The sequence below is a fragment of the Leishmania infantum genome, chromosome 29, assembly GCF_000002875.2.
Source record: "Leishmania infantum JPCM5 genome chromosome 29".
Lineage (NCBI taxonomy): Eukaryota > Euglenozoa > Kinetoplastea > Trypanosomatida > Trypanosomatidae > Leishmania > Leishmania infantum.
This window is the reverse complement of record NC_009413.2, coordinates 137,610-152,598: the sequence shown is the minus strand read 5'-3', so window position 1 is coordinate 152,598 and position 14,989 is coordinate 137,610. Positions and strand designations below refer to the sequence as shown.

Below are 14,989 nucleotides of genomic sequence, written 5' to 3'. Positions count from 1 at the left end.
CCTGGCTCTTCATGTGTGCCGGTGGGAATGAAAGCCGAACAGCTTGGCTGGTAGTCGCATACCCTGCAGGGCTACACCGAGACTACTCTTGGCGCGCTCTGGCTCAGCCTCTCCTCTTTCTGTGATGTGAGTGTCTGTGCCAGGGGAATGTGACGGGTGGGGGAGGGGGCGAGGCCCGCGCTCCAGGTTATCACCTCAAATTTTCGTTACGCACACAACCTGCATCCGCCCATCACTCTTTCTATGCGTAGGTGTCCATGCATGTCCGCTGATCTCTTCGCTCCGCGTCTCCTCACCAGCCTCGCCCAACTCCGCTAAGCAACCCGCAAAACTAACCGCCGACACTGCGATTCCACCTGCATCCGCACACGCCACCGCTGTCGCTGCAGTCGTAGAGGTGCCACCCAGCTATTCGTCGTTCTTTGTTTTGCATGCGCATCCTCCCCGCCGCGGCCATCGCACTGCTTCCGTCCACCCCTCACAGCTTGCCGTTCCAGTACGGGGTGCTTCTCTCATTCGCTTGACCACTTTTTCAGCTCCGTCGCAGCGTCTGGATGTGTTTCTGGCTTTGCGAGCATGGCGTCTCCACGCAAGGTAGATCTGTTCGTGGCGCGTGCCTACTCGCGCAAGGGCGTGCAGTCAGGGCTTTTCTTCTGGACTGTTTTAGCCCTCGTCTTCGCGGGGACGTTCGTCGTCTCCAAAATTCCGTTGGGCCTTTACACACCTACAGTCGGATTCCAGCAGGGCAAACACCGCGAGCCGCCAAAGCAGAGTATCCCACCCACGCCTACCACCCCAGCCGGCCGTGGCATCATTCGTGCGTACAACCAACGCATTATCGCTATCGGGGACCTCCACGGCGACATTGACCGACTCCGCAGCACCCTGCGCGCTGCGAATGTGCTGGAGAAGGACGCGGACGCCTGGCGGAAGGGGTGCAACGATGTCGTGGTGCAGCTAGGCAACGTTGTGGGCTACGGCCCCGATGTGCCGGAGATGCTGCAGCTGCTGTCGGAGCTCAAGCCGCAGGCTCTCGTCTCAGGTGGACGCCTCATCACCTTGAGCGGAAGCCAGGAGCTGCTCACCCTTTCCGGGGTCTTGGAATACGTGCATCCGCGGCTGCTGAACCTGTCCGCCGGCTATGTCGGCGTACGCTACCTGTACGGCCCTGGCGGACGCTACGGGCGCATGATGGCCGAGGAAAACTTGGCCGTGGTGATCGTCTCGGACATCGTGTTTGTGCATGGCGGGCTGACGGCCGCGTACGCCCGCCGCGGTGTCGACCAACTCAACGCCGAGTGGTATGAGGGGGCTGCCTTGAACCTGACAAGGCACCCCTTTCACGACGAGGAGAGTCCGCTGTGGGACCACAGTGTTGTGCGGGCGGCTATGGGCGGCAACTGCGGCCCTCTCTCTGCCGGCATGGCGGCGCTCAAGGCAAAGGAAAACAGGGACATCAATCTCATGGTGGTGGGCCACACGGCCATGCAGGACGGGAAGGTGGGCACCTGGTGTGCCGGCAAGCTCATGACCATCGACGTCGCCATGAGCCGATACGTCGAGAATGGCGGCTACGAGGCGTTCGTCAGCTTCCTACCGATGCTGAAAAAGGTAAAACGGAAGAAGCTCGTCCGAAGCACGGCAGAGCGCGTCCAAACGCACTATCCACTCGGCCCCGGCGTCCGCGCGACGCTCCTTACTCCGACAGAGGCTTAACGGCCATGCCCCCTTCAGCCTGCTCGGCGTGTGCGTACAGCAAAGGCTGTTGACGCTGGTGTGTGTGTGCCTGTATATATATGTCTATGCATGTATGTGTGTGTGTGTGGGTGCTGTGGCCCGATACGGACAACCGTGCGAGCTTAGAGCCTATCGCCAAGGTCGGCAACGGAACCCGAACGCGAATCGGATCCATCGGATCACGCATGATTAGGATCTCGTGAAGGAGGACGCCGATGCCCGGTCCGGGGCGAGGTCTGGGATAATGCGCGCGCGCGCGCGGAGTCACATGAGTGCGCCAGTGAAGCGAGCTGGAACTTTCACGCCCTTCGCGTCCCCTCCCACCCTTCTGTTTGCATGCTTGTGCAGGCCACACACACGTGCAGACGCAGTGGCGCAGCCCTGTCGCTCTCCAAACACGGTCGCCCCTCGAGCACTTTGCAGAGAAGAGGCACTGCGCGGCGGGAGCATCCGCTTTTCCCGACAGCGGAACTTGACGACACGAGTTTCCAAACTGCACGACGAGGCAGCACTTGGCATCACCGGCGAGGGAGGGCCTCAAGCGCCGCACGGCAAAGCGCTTCCGCGCCAGGAGCACACCACTCATGCTCGGGCGCGCGAAACCTGCCCCAGTCTACGACCGCACACATGTTTGTCATCGGGCAAGAAATCGCCCAGGCCAAGACGAACGTGGAAGGGGCCGCCAAGCGCTTGTGCCACCGCAGGACCCCGCCGCGAAGACAACAACGACAACAGTCAAGGCGGAACCGCGGGGACCGCAGTGGAGGGCAACGCCAGCAGCAACAGTAGCCTCAAGGACCCCGACAGATTCATGACGCATGAGGACGGGGGCAGGGGTTAACACGCCGACCAGAGCGGAATGCCCTAACGGCGAGGCAGGTACACAGGGCTGAGAGGGTCTGCTGGAGAGAAAGACAGTACTTCAAAAGCGGACCGACCAGATCAAGCGGAGCCGTGAGGTGGCGATATGCGCTCAGGGCAGGCGTCCAACAAGGACCTGGATGCGACCCTTCAGCGGTGCTCCTCACAGGGGACAGTACGGACGTGCGACACCGTACCGTACGCGAGCAAGATGCGAGTCAAGCCAATAAAACCATCGTCGCGGCAGCATGTGGCCGTCTGCTTTCCATTTTTTATATCTCAGTGCTGCATTGGGGGTGTGCTGACGTGGAGCATGAAGGAGGGAACCTACGAGCTTACCGTGTTCGCTTCCGCACAGTCTGATGCTGTACAACTCGACGTGCGCCGGGGTCTGCAAGCAGTGTGGCCGCCCCTTTCTATTCTCAATGGGTACGACGCATAAAGCAAGCGCGCGTTAGCAATGGCTGTGGCTCATTCATGGTGACATCGCTCTTTTCCGATGACCACGCCGGTGCAAACGGTGGTGCGCGTCAACAGTTCCGGGCTGCTTACGCCGTTTCTTCATCCGGGCGACGCGGGAGGCGGATGCCTCTGGAAGCTTGGAGGGCTACCGTGAGGCCCGAATGGGAGCTGTGGGCACGCGGTTGGACTCTCGAGGCGCTTGTGGAGGCGCATAATGCAGGCCGCCGGCCTGCCGCTGTACCTCGGTGTAGGTCGAGTGCACCGCGCCGGTGCCAAATTCATGGGGAGGGGGGCAGTGTCAAGCGGATTGGGAGCGCAGGAGAGGGTCACAACACAGGTGACTGCGAAACCGCCAGAGGCTACGGTGTGGTGTGGGGGTGTGCACACGGTCGCAACTCAGCACACGACGGGAACGGAGAAGCAGGGTGACGCCCTGAAAACGGTGGCGACTCAACTGCAAGGCCGGAGAGCGGCGGAGGCCGCCCACGCGATTGCCACAAGGCGGCCTGGGTGGTGGCAAACTTCCCTCGATATTCTTCTTTGCTTCAGCTTTCGCCGAAGGATGGGTAGCTTCGGGCGCGGCTATGGAGGAAGGGCTACTGCTTGGACTTTGGACCGGTGTCGGGCCATGCACCGCTAAACACTCCCCAGATCCCCACGCACCGCCACTTTTACTGGCCTGGCAGCAATCCGCTATGCAGTAGACGACGGGCAACGCACAGGCGGCCAGCCAGGTTGTTTCCTCGAGTCTCCTTGCTCACCCCGATCCTGGGAGGACCGTCGCCGACGTGCGACGCACGCATACACACACACACACGCGCGCAGATGGACCCGATCGAAGTGCAGAGCTCATACGCCCCCATGGGTGAGTACAACTGTAGGGGGAGGGCCGAGCTCTGGCCCTTAGCCACACGTCTGCTTACCGACTTCATGCAACTCGCGGGGAGGGGGGAAGTGAAGTTTTTTTTTTCTTTGAAATGCGGCGGAGTGCTGAAAAGCGCATGTGCGGCCAGCCCGGATGCTCTAGCAATGAGTGCGCCTCGCACTCTCTGCCTCCCTTCATTTTTTTTTATCTCATTACCCAGTCGCGCGGAAATAGTCTTGTCGCGCGTTTTGAGCATTTGTGCCGTTGATATTTCGATGTGGTCTCGCTTTTTTCCTTCTGGAAAGGGTGTGCGTGCGCTCTGGATGGGAGAGTGCGCTGAAGATGCAGCAGCTGACATGGTGGTGACGGCAGGGCGTTGGTAGCGGTAGCGTTGGTGGTGTGCGGGTGCGTGTGCATAATGGTGTTGCTTCGGACTACGCTCATTGTCATCCCTACCCCTTCTTACCATCTGCTGCTGTGCGCCTCGCTATCTCTGCAGCCACGTCTTCAGCTTTCGCATGGCTGCCGCCCGTCTCTCTTCTCTTTTTGGTGCGCCGGTTTAATATCCGAGGAATTTTTTCTCGCGATGCCGTTCGGACGCGTATGCCTGTGCCGGTGCTTTTGCTGTGCTCCTGTGGATGGCACGATGCCGTCACACGACGCTCCTGCTGCCTGTGCGCGTGCTGTCCTTCCTTTGCATCGCCGACGCCTCTGATCAGCAAGGACAGCCCCACCTCTCCTTCTACCGTGTTGCCGACCTCGCTCGCTCTTCTTGCGCCACCTTTACTGGTGCCCTGCCCCCTCTTTCCTTCGGCCGTCTTGCCTAAGGCAGAATAGGCGTGGTCACATGCACGCACACAGTGTGACCGCATGTATTCTGTGTACCACCTTGCATTGTTCCGGGTTTTCTCTGTTCAAGCCAGATTCCTGCTGCGGGCAGGTGACGATCAGTGGCAACGTGGCATGCAGATGGTGTGCCGCCTACTGCTGAGCTAGCGCTGTGGTGACCCCATCCGCCGCCTGTGCGTGCTATGAGGGCGTCCCTCCCGGTGGTGTGCCCGATATGCTACGCGTGATTTGCGGATTGCTCAATGGGGGGAGGAGGGCGAAGCATCCCGCACTTCACGCTATAGTTGTGCACGCAATAACGGGATCGCGCATACCTCGCTCGCGCTGCGTGGGCTCCTCAACTGTAGGGTATCTTTGGCCGCCTTCACGCCCTATGCCTTCTCACGAGGACAAGCCTTCAGTTCTCTGTGCGCAGGCGCGTGCCTATCCGAGAGTTCCCTTTCGCTCGACACACCCAGTCCTGTCGCGGCACATGCAGGCGGACGATGCGGGCATGCCCCCTCCCCCGGCAACAACGCTGTCCCGGAACAGGCCCCACCATGCAGAAAATGTGTGCACTGCACGCACTGGCTGCCTTGCATAGCTGGCATGGCGTATCGCATCCACGCAAGGCATTCAGCGGTGAGCAGAGAACGAGTGTTGAACGAGAAAGTCACGAAGAGATCCACACGAATCAGCCCCCAAAGTGCATGCGCTGCGAAATGCGCGGCATCTCCTGCATCCGACCGGGCCGGCAGATGCAGCGCGGATGCCAGGAGCATGAGGAGAACACCGCTCGTTGCACTGTGGGGTCCTCCAGATGTGAATATGGAGAGTCTCCGTATTATGGGATGCCACGGCTTGAGGCGACTGTGGGCGAAGCATGGCATACGGGCAGGATTTACACCGTCTCAGCGGGCTCTGGCATGCACCTAGACCACTCCCTGCTACCTCCGCACGCAAGGCACCCACCGCCTCTGCCCTTGAGCGCGGTACCCTGGGCCGCGGCTCGCTTTCATTCAGGTCGCGCCGCTCACCTGAGTCTCCGTCCGGTGCCGATCGCGCAGCGCGTATCGGAAGAAGGGACGAGGAAGGTTAGAAGAGGCCGCTTCGATGTATGTCTCAATCCGAAGACAGACGGCTCGTCCTAGCCGACGAGAGTTCGACCGTGGCACAGCAGAGGCAGGCGGGCTGTGGCTGTGTATGTGCAGGTCTGCCAACTGGTTCGCGTTCCACTGGACGCGTTGGCCAAAGAGCTATCTTTAGGACAGCTGCATTGAAGTAAAACGATGAGAGCACAAGACACGCAGCGAAAGGGGTGGAGGAACACTGTCGGGTCGACGGATCTGGGGGGAGGGGGCGCGAGTGCACCCCTTCTCTTTGCATATGCAGGCACGCTACTCATCTTTTATCTCTGTATGTCCTTCGTCCGTCTTCCTTGGCCACTGCTAGCGCCTTCGCCGCCGCCTCAGGAGGGGATGCGCCTGACGTGAGGCCTCGAGCCTGCGCCGCATGTCAAGGAGACGCAGCCACAAAAAAAAAACGAATAGACGTCCTTTCCTATTTTAGCGTCTTCCACAGGTGTGTCTTTCGCCCTCCCTCTTGCTGGCATTCCACCCCGCTCATATGGGGGGTGTCTCTATTCTTATTGTGTGGCGGCGACCGCCATGCCGCGCTCGCCTCCCGTATTCTGTGGCGTGCCTGTGCGCCTCTCTCCCGCTTCCTCCTCATTGCCGCACCTGAGGAATGCAGCTGCCACATTCGTTCGTCCACGGTGCACTCCATCTCGCCCGGAAGCGTCGTCATCTCCTCTTTTTCTCACTTTCTAAAGGTCTGTTAGCCTCGAGCTACTAGCTACCCCTTGTGCTGCCGCCGAAGTGGTGAAACGCGGAGGCGGTGGCTGAACCTTACATCGGTCAAGTCGTTTTTTTTTTTGTAGCTTCGCATGGTGTGCGGAGAGTCGGAGAACCACCACCCCTTGCGTGTGCTGTGCTCTGCTACCGAAGAATGCAGCTCAGCCAAAATGTGGCGCGGACCACGGTGCCCTCGTACTACCACATCCGCACCAACCTTCCGCAGCGCAAGCCACAGAATCAATGGGAGGGCGTATACTATTACAGCGGCATCACGAAGCGCCAACAGCACGTCGTGCTGCTGCAGCGCAAGCGTGAACGGGAGATGTACCTGCGTCAGTACAACCGTCATGTCGCCTCCCTCCGCCGACAGTACGCGGCACATCATGAGAAGCCGCTTGCGTCGTTACCGGAGCGGCTGATGTTTGCCACTAAACTGGCGAGCTGCGGCATGCACAACGAAGCAGCCACCTTTGTGGATGCAATGCATCGCGGCAAAGAGCTACGCGCCATGGACTACGTCCACCTGATTAGCTCCCTGCGAGCCAGTGATCTTGGCACCTGCATCCTGCACAGCGAGGCGGCCTGTGACCCTGCCTTGACCTTCAAGCTGCTTGGTGACAACGCAGGCGCGGAGCGGGCGACGGAAGCGTACCGGTGGTATGACATGGCCATGTCTGCCCTAGCGCGTGAGTGCGGCAGCCTTCGACCTGAGTCGACCCCTGCCGCGTCTCAGCTAACAAACGCGCTCATGCGCACCCTCATGACGTGCGGCTACACGCATGTGAAAGCCATTCCTGACGCCGTATATGATCGTATGGGTGCCCGTGGCATTAGCCCGACGGCGTCCACGTACGATCACGTCATCTTGGCGCTGGCGCTCACAGGAAACGCCGCAGAGGCCGAAGACGTCTTTCGCTTTGTGCGCCACCGTCACGCAGAGCACGTCACCATTCACGGCTACAACGCTCTGCTGCTCGGCAATCGCGAGGCAAGGCTCTTCGACCGCTGTGATGGCTTGTGGCAGGAGCTGGTTGACCGCCGCTGGCCGCGCGCGAATCCACTGACGGCGGAGCTGTACCTCCGCAGCGTGGTGGACCACTCCTACACCCCCACCTCCGAGGGCTTGCAGCGGTTCGGCAGCGTTCATGTGGTGGAGAAGAAGAAGGTGCCGATCGTGCTGACGCAGATGGACGAGCTCGGCATCCCGCGCACGCACCTCTCCGGCCCGCTGCGTGACGAGGTGGAGGATGCGCTGCGCAAGTTCTCCATTTACCGTAACCGCTTCTACGAGTGGGGCCGAGCGGTGAAGCAGTTCGACTTCATCGAGTTCCGCCGCCGCCACGGATGGATGTACGACCTACATCTCATGAAGAACACAACCAAGATGCTGCCGCCCATCCGTGACCCGTCGCAGCCGGACAACACCATGGCCAGCGCCGCCATGGTGGAACTGCCCGCCTTCTTCACGGAGCGCCACCCGTGGGAGCGCAACGCGCTGGAGTCGTTGCTTTCAGTGACGAGGGAGCGTGAGCGCATGGACGACGTGCGGGCTGGCGACATCTACTACGATGATACCAAGAGCATCCACGAGCGCAGTAGCACGTGGATGAACGAGGTGCCGGAGACGCGGTATGACCAGCTGTACGGAATCAACCACCCGGATGTGTCGAAGATCGGCATCCGCGCGCATCTGGAGGTGGAGTATACAAATCGGAAGGAGGTCATGGAGAAGGACGCGGCGCTTGTGCGGAAGTCGATCCGTCGTGGCCGCCGCCTGCGCCACCGGGTCGAGGTGTCGCGAACGCACCGCAACGAGGGCTCCCTCACAGCGAAGGAGGGCAAGTAGGTCGCTACTGCGTGCGTGTGCGCATGTCTGTGTCTGTGAGCTGGACTGGGCTGACTGTGAGTAGCTCGGGGGCAGCTATAGCAGATTTTGGGCGTAAATACGTGGTGGTGGTGATGAGGAGCGGGGAAGGGGACAGTGAGTTTGTGGTGAAAGGGGCGCCGCTGTCCATCTGTGCCGCTCTGTGTGTGCCTTTGTTGGCGCAGTGGGTGTGATGATGATATGCTGCGCCCCCGACGTCTCAGTCACGCGAGACGAGAGGACGGAAAGACAGAGTTGGCACGCGCCGGGGTAGGCGCGTTGCCGCGTCCCTCATGCGGTACTCTCGCCCTCCCTCTCTCCTTTTCGGTTCTCGTGGATTTACTCACGGTGGCGTGTGGGTGGTGTGCGCGTGTCGACGCGGCGGTGGTTGTCTTGCGAAGACACGCTGCCGTTTACACAGGATACTCAACAACGAACAGCGACGTAAAAGAGGAGATCACGGCGGTTGCATGCTTGTGTGTGGGTGTGCGTGGCACAATCCTTTGTCGCATGCTTGTCAGCTGCCGGGTAGAGGTGCGATAGCTGAGAGTGGTGTGCAGTAACCAGAGGAAGAGATGCGGTGCTGGGGTGGTGGTGGTGGTGGCGAGTGAAGCGCACGCGAAACGGAATGCGGTGGCGGAGTGGCGGCCACTTGCATCGCTGCAGCATCGGCGCCTTATCCACACGCACATTGGTGCGTGTCTCTGATCTCGGTGCTGCAAAGGCTCTCTGTGCAACGCCCCACATGGCACGCACATGCGTTGGCATACGCTCGCACGCACTCATGACTCTCTCTCCCTGTCACTTCTCCTTCTTCTTGCCTTTTCTCCGCTGTCGGCTGCGTGTGCCCCACTGCATGCCTGTGCTGTCTTTCCTTTGCTCTTTGGTGACCTGCCGTCTGGGTGCAACGTGCGCGTGTGCGTGGGTTGTGCATAACAACAACCCTGCACTGCCACGCTGCCGTGCTTGCTTCCACTTTCCTCTTTCTCTCTCCCTCTCGCATGTGCTGCCTGCACGCCATGCTGCAGGGAAGAACACCAACGTGCGCGTGCAAGCAAGGGAAGTAGGCAAGGAAGGCTCGCAACGAAAGCGGAAGCGAAGAGCTCGCGGTACATTCCGCCGCGTTACCGCCGCGCGCCTCCGCAGTGCTGGTGAGAAAGCGAGGGTGAGCCAAGGCCCACGCACAGGCGCGCGCGCGCGCAAGCAGGAGGAAGACAGCCGTGCGCCCCCCCCCCCCCCCCGCACGCACTTTGGTTGGGGAGCCGAGACAAGAAAAGAAAGTAAAGTAAACATGGGCCGCAACAAGCCGCGATCGAAGGCGGTAGATGTTACGAAGAGTCTACTGCAGCCAACTAGTATCACCGACCACATTGCCGTCCAGGTAGCGGCAAACAATGTCATTCAGGTAGCCGAAGATGACCTCAGCCCCACGCAGGGAAGCGAGGCAGCCTTTGCTCTTCGGCGCGAGGGCAAGCTGGATGCCTCCATGAAGTTGTGCCTCAACTGGCGACAGGGCAACTGCCACAACCATGCCGCGTGCTCCTTCGCCCACGTCATTCCGTACTTCGGCGTTAGCAGCGACGGCGGCGGAACCCCGGGAACACCGGGTAAGCCGGCCGGCCTCAACGCCGACGGCAGCGGAGGCTTCACATACAGTAGCGCTGCTGCGGCGGGTGAGGCAGGCGGGCGCGGCGGTAACGCCGCCTCCAGCTCGTCGTGGCCGCAGAAGGTCGCGTCACCTTTGTACACCGCCACAACCGTGGGCCAGCGTGGGGAGGAAGACAAGACTATGCCAGCAGCGGCATCAGCGCAACTTTCTGCTGCCTCCGCCGCTTCTGTGAAACCGGAGGTCGCGGATTCGACTGACACAGCAGAACTGGGGTCAATGGCGCCGTCCTCGAACGCCTCGGCACCACCGCCGGCGGTGGTGTCAGCTGAGGGGCTGCGCTCGATCCTGGTGTCGCTTACCGCCGCTTTGGCGAACAAGGCGGCCTTGTGCGCTATCAGTGACCTCGCCGAACCCACTGATGCGGATGACGACGTCGACTTCACTCAACCGCACGCTGCGTGGCTTCGAGAGATGGCTGAGCGCGCGGAAGAGGAGGAGAGGGCGACGCTGACCGATGGAGCCTACTCTTGGCAGCAGCCCCTGAAAGCGTCGCTGGCGGAGTTCGTTGAGGTGGCCGGCAAGAGTCTACTAGGTGAGCCCCTGTGGCAGGACTGTAGTGCTGTGGACCTTTACCACTCACTCGCCGACCGCGCCACTGCGGCCGCCGCAACCTCTATGCGTCGGCTCCTGGAGGCCGCGCAGTCGCAGGCACAAGAGGAGGCAGCTGGCCACGTCGCGGCTGCCGACCCTCGTGCGTTCTCCACCGCGCCGACGCCGGCTGATGCCGGCGGTGTTGGTGCTAGGGCAGCGCCGCTCACCCTTGTAGACTTGCTGCTGGATGAGGCGGGGGGTGCGGACGCGGAAGCCGACAGCACACCGGCACCGCCCCTCTCCTAACAGCTCGTGCGTGGGTTCGCTAATGAAGACGGACGTGGCACATGGGAAAACAAAAGAAAGGGAAAGAATAAGGTAACTCACGCAGAGGCGCGCTTGCGCAGTCTCTGCATGGCGTGCGCGCACACAACACGTGCAACTGTGATTTAGGTGTTGCGCAAGTGTCTGAGTCGGTGCGTGTGTGTGTGTGTTACATGCCCTCCGCCTGTGCCGATGCCAGTTGTGATGAGGTGCGCTGACGAGTCGGACGGTGAGTGTGAGAGGACAGTAGTCGCTACTTCGCGGACCGACGTCAAGGCCGAACTCCTCGGGCTTGTGGCGCAGTGACAGCGTGGGGACGGCGTGGGCTGCGGTCGACGATTTCTGAGTGTGCGTGCGTGTATTCTGTGCGCGTTCGCGTCGTGCTCTGACGACGCCAGTGTGTGCTGGCCTTAAGCTGGAGGTGGCCATAGGCGCTTCGCAGCCGACATAGTACGTGGGACAGTCTGACTTGCCACGTCGGCTATTGCAGTGCACGGTCTCCGTCCCTCGCTCTGTTGCCACCCACCCCCGACGGAGGCCCGGCATCCTGACTTTTTTGTGCTCTCTGGAGTCGCTTAGGGACCAGTTGCCCTTTGCCTATCTTTATGCCTCTCGAGCAGGGTGTGTGCGTGCGTGTGTGTCGAAGAGGGTGGGGGGTGGAGGGGGAGGGCAGGCGTACGCGCACGCGCGCACCGAGGTATGTAATGCGGGCGCACCATGATGTGCAGCTACTCGACATCGCGCCGACGCCTGCCTGTATGTGTGAACATACCGTTCAGCTCACTACCTGGCTGCATAGTGTTGCTGCTCCCGCTCTCCTGCACGCACACACCGTCTTTCTACCTCATCTCTCTCACCGCCCCTTCCTTCTTCCGGGCAGTGCACCACACCCACTCCGAGATTTGCTGGCTTGTGGAGTCCGCGGAGGACAACAAGCGACCACCCGTCATGTATTCCCTGCGCACCGTGCAACCCTTCACTACCATACTCAGACACACGCGTACACCGAGAGACGACAGTGGCGCCACAGGCGATGCTGTCGCTTCTCATCGATCAATGTGGCGCCGACGCGTCGGACCTCCCGCAGCTCGTGCGACTGAATGAGCTGATTCGCGCGGAGGAAGAAGGGACCGGCGGCGGTTCCATAGCGGCGCACACCCCAGTCGCGACTCAGGCACCCACCTCTTTACCACTGGCCGCTCCGACCGTCGCACCTGCCGAAGGCACCCGCGTTGAGAGGCAAGCAGCGGAGCCCCCCACGCCGTCCGTGTCGACACCCGCCAAGGACAACACAGCGCTCGGTTTTCTGCTACACCACTGCGCCCGCCCGGAGGAGCAGGCACAGTGCACGGCGCTACAGCGGCTACATGGACTGCTGCTCGAGGAGACGCACGAGGGAGGCGCTGACGAGTCCGTCGATGGGAACTTCTCCCCGCTCAGGGCCAAGCCACCAACAGTGGCTCCCGCTCATGCTGCCGCCGCTGTTGTGGCTGACGCAATCAAGCCACCACACAAACATGATCATCCGGCGCTCTCAGACGTCGGTGCTATGCATCAGAACTGGATGGGCGCCACCACCGCCGTACCTTCGCCCGCACTGCCGGGGTCAGCACCCCCGCCTCCGCCTTGGCTGAGCATCCCGGTGCCAATTTTGCCAGGTGCCGGCGAGTGGAAGGGGTCCACTTACTTCCGTGCGGAGACGGCGGCGTCGCCCCAACCGTTGGCCCAGCCCGTGCCGAGGCACGCGGTGTCTGCCGCTTCTGCCACCGATGTTGCTGCCGTGGGGGTTGACAGGAATGCGATGAGTAACGGGTCCGATGCATTGCGGGCCAACTCGCCCCTTCCGCCCTCGGCAAGAAAGGAGCTACCCCCGAGCGACGACGACAAGCAGGCCGAAAACAAGCAGGCGCCAGCCACTGTGTTGCTTCCTTCCCACGCTTCCCTCACCGAAGAGACATGCGCCGCACAGACGGCCCACGAGACGCCTGCTGCAGGTGAAGGCGGACGTGCCGAGTTGAAGGCTACCACCCCTCTGCGACCGCGCCATACTCCGCTCACTCCCTCCTATGCTGGCCGCATGCCGTGCCCGGCCAGCGAGGCGCTCGCCGCGCGCAACAGTGCAACTGCTCGGCTGCTCGCAGGTGGTGGAGCGACCCGTGCGGCATCTGAAACGCCGCCGGCGTCACGCCCCATGTCTGAGTTTGCGAAACGCTTCGTGACGGGGCTCTACGAAAAGGTCGGCACACCGTGCGTTGAAGCCTTGTCGTCGCCCATACCCTGGCAGCACCAGCACCACACGCGGCATCCACCTCAGGTGCTCGCCGCCGGGAGCGGTGTGGGAGCCGCCCGTGGCCGTCGTGCCTCGTCGGAGAGGTCACTTCTTCGAGCGCCCTTGGCGGAAATGTGGCAGTCAAGGCAGGCAGTCGACGCTTATCACGTCCCGCCGGCACAGGAACGAGTGTCTCTGCTTGCACAGAAGGTGGCGACGCGGCCGATGCTCCGTACACCCACGCCGCTTCAGCACGACCGCCAGCATGGAGGTACTGGCTCGGAGCCGCTGCGCCCTCATCGCATTGTTCCACACCGCCCGGCGGCCGGGTCGCCTGCGGTACTGCCTAGTGCCCGCCCTTTGCGCCGACACTCCACCTTTCCACACAGTGCTGAGGGCAGCAGCGGCACAGCTGCAGTTGAGCCTCTCTCAGACCTGATGGTAGTTGGCGTACGCATCCGTCTGCCCGTTCTGGGTCCTAAACGCCCGCGGCACGCCTGAGGGCGTGGCGCTTGTTGCTGAACAAGGATAGGACGGAGGGGATGGGACAGCGAGCAGAGCCTACAACGTCAGTGCCGCCTATTTTCCGCCCTCCTCTCCACACACCGCCCTCGCCGTACTTTGTGGCGCTTTCCTCTCTCGCTCGCGTGCTCGTGCTTTAGATGAGCCGTCTCACGTGCATTTCGAGGTGCAACTGCAACATCCGCTAAAGATGAAGCGACACCAACAACCAAAAAAAAACGACGCGGGCTCAGTGTCTTGTCAGAGCATTAGGCGTGCAGATGCGGTAGGCGTGCGCAGGAAGGCCGTACGCACCAAACGCGGAGGAAAGAGAGGGCGTGGTGTGAATCCTTCATCTCCCTGTGGTGGGGTAGAGGCTCGTCTGGCACACATGCACACACACTGACACTCACACCTCCTTCCACCGTCTCTCTCTCTCACCGCACCGCGTCTGACTTTGCCCTTCTTCTCTTTTTGTATTCTTTGCTGTTCTTTCGTGTGCCGCTGTGGTGAGAATGCCGCGCACACATACAACAGGTAACGTGAACAGGTCGTGCACCACCGCAGGATACATACGCGCATCGACACACACACGCACACAGACACGCAAGCATACCGATGGAAGAGAGCTACGTCGAGGGTAACCTCGGCCCCGTCTTCAACAACGCCGAGCCGCTTTCCCTTCCTATTGTAGCGCGTATTCTTCACGAGAAACGTATCGGCGCCGAGGACACAGACAAGATCAAAGGCGTGCTGATTCAGTCCTGCTGTGAGGCGGTCGATATCCTACAGGAGGACTGTGCGCCAGAGAGTATGGTGAACAGCCTGCACGGGAAACGGCTGCGACTGCGCGCCGGTGGCGGTGGCGTTGCAAATGCCCACTTGACGGGGCTCCAGATTGACGAGAACGGCTACGCAGTGCTGCCGCCTGAGGGCACTGCACCGTCCGCCGCTGCCCCATCACCTGGGTCTCGCACAGAGCGCATGAAGCCCTTCGAGATTATTGCTCTCACGACGCTGCGACCGACCACGACGAGGGAGGCGGTGGAGTTGATCCCGTCGTTGTACCGCTTCGAGGATGCGGAGCTGGACGACATACTAGGCATGCTGTCCTACTAACCGCTGCCGTCCCGCTCGGACACGACTCCCTCATGCTTGGCGCGCAAGCGCTTCGGCACAGCGTGGAGTTTTGTGTGTGCGCGTGTGTCTTGGATGTGCATGG

At 61.4% G+C, this 14,989-nt stretch overlaps 5 protein-coding genes across 5 annotated transcripts; all 5 read left to right on the top strand.

Annotated features, from left to right (window-relative positions):
- Positions 1-576: 576 nt before the first annotated feature.
- LINJ_29_0450 (conserved hypothetical protein) lies at positions 577-1,716 on the top strand (the record flags this gene model as incomplete). Its single annotated transcript, XM_001466530.1, has 1 exon — positions 577-1,716. The coding sequence occupies one exon, from the start codon at positions 577-579 to the stop codon at positions 1,714-1,716; it is 1,140 nt and encodes a 379-aa protein (XP_001466567.1).
- Positions 1,717-6,760: 5,044 nt separating this feature from the next.
- LINJ_29_0440 (conserved hypothetical protein) lies at positions 6,761-8,455 on the top strand (the record flags this gene model as incomplete). The annotated part of the gene is made up of 1 exon (XM_001466529.1): positions 6,761-8,455. One exon carries the CDS (start codon positions 6,761-6,763, stop codon positions 8,453-8,455), a length of 1,695 nt encoding a protein of 564 aa, XP_001466566.1.
- Positions 8,456-9,764: 1,309 nt separating this feature from the next.
- On the top strand, positions 9,765-10,979 carry LINJ_29_0430 (conserved hypothetical protein; the record flags this gene model as incomplete). Its single annotated transcript, XM_001466528.1, has 1 exon — positions 9,765-10,979. The coding sequence occupies one exon, from the start codon at positions 9,765-9,767 to the stop codon at positions 10,977-10,979; it is 1,215 nt and encodes a 404-aa protein (XP_001466565.1).
- A 1,051-nt stretch (positions 10,980-12,030) lies between these two features.
- Positions 12,031-13,767, top strand: LINJ_29_0420 (conserved hypothetical protein; the record flags this gene model as incomplete). Its single annotated transcript, XM_001466527.1, has 1 exon — positions 12,031-13,767. The coding sequence occupies one exon, from the start codon at positions 12,031-12,033 to the stop codon at positions 13,765-13,767; it is 1,737 nt and encodes a 578-aa protein (XP_001466564.1).
- Positions 13,768-14,385: 618 nt separating this feature from the next.
- On the top strand, positions 14,386-14,886 carry LINJ_29_0410 (conserved hypothetical protein; the record flags this gene model as incomplete). Its single annotated transcript, XM_001466526.1, has 1 exon — positions 14,386-14,886. The coding sequence occupies one exon, from the start codon at positions 14,386-14,388 to the stop codon at positions 14,884-14,886; it is 501 nt and encodes a 166-aa protein (XP_001466563.1).
- Positions 14,887-14,989: the final 103 nt, after the last annotated feature.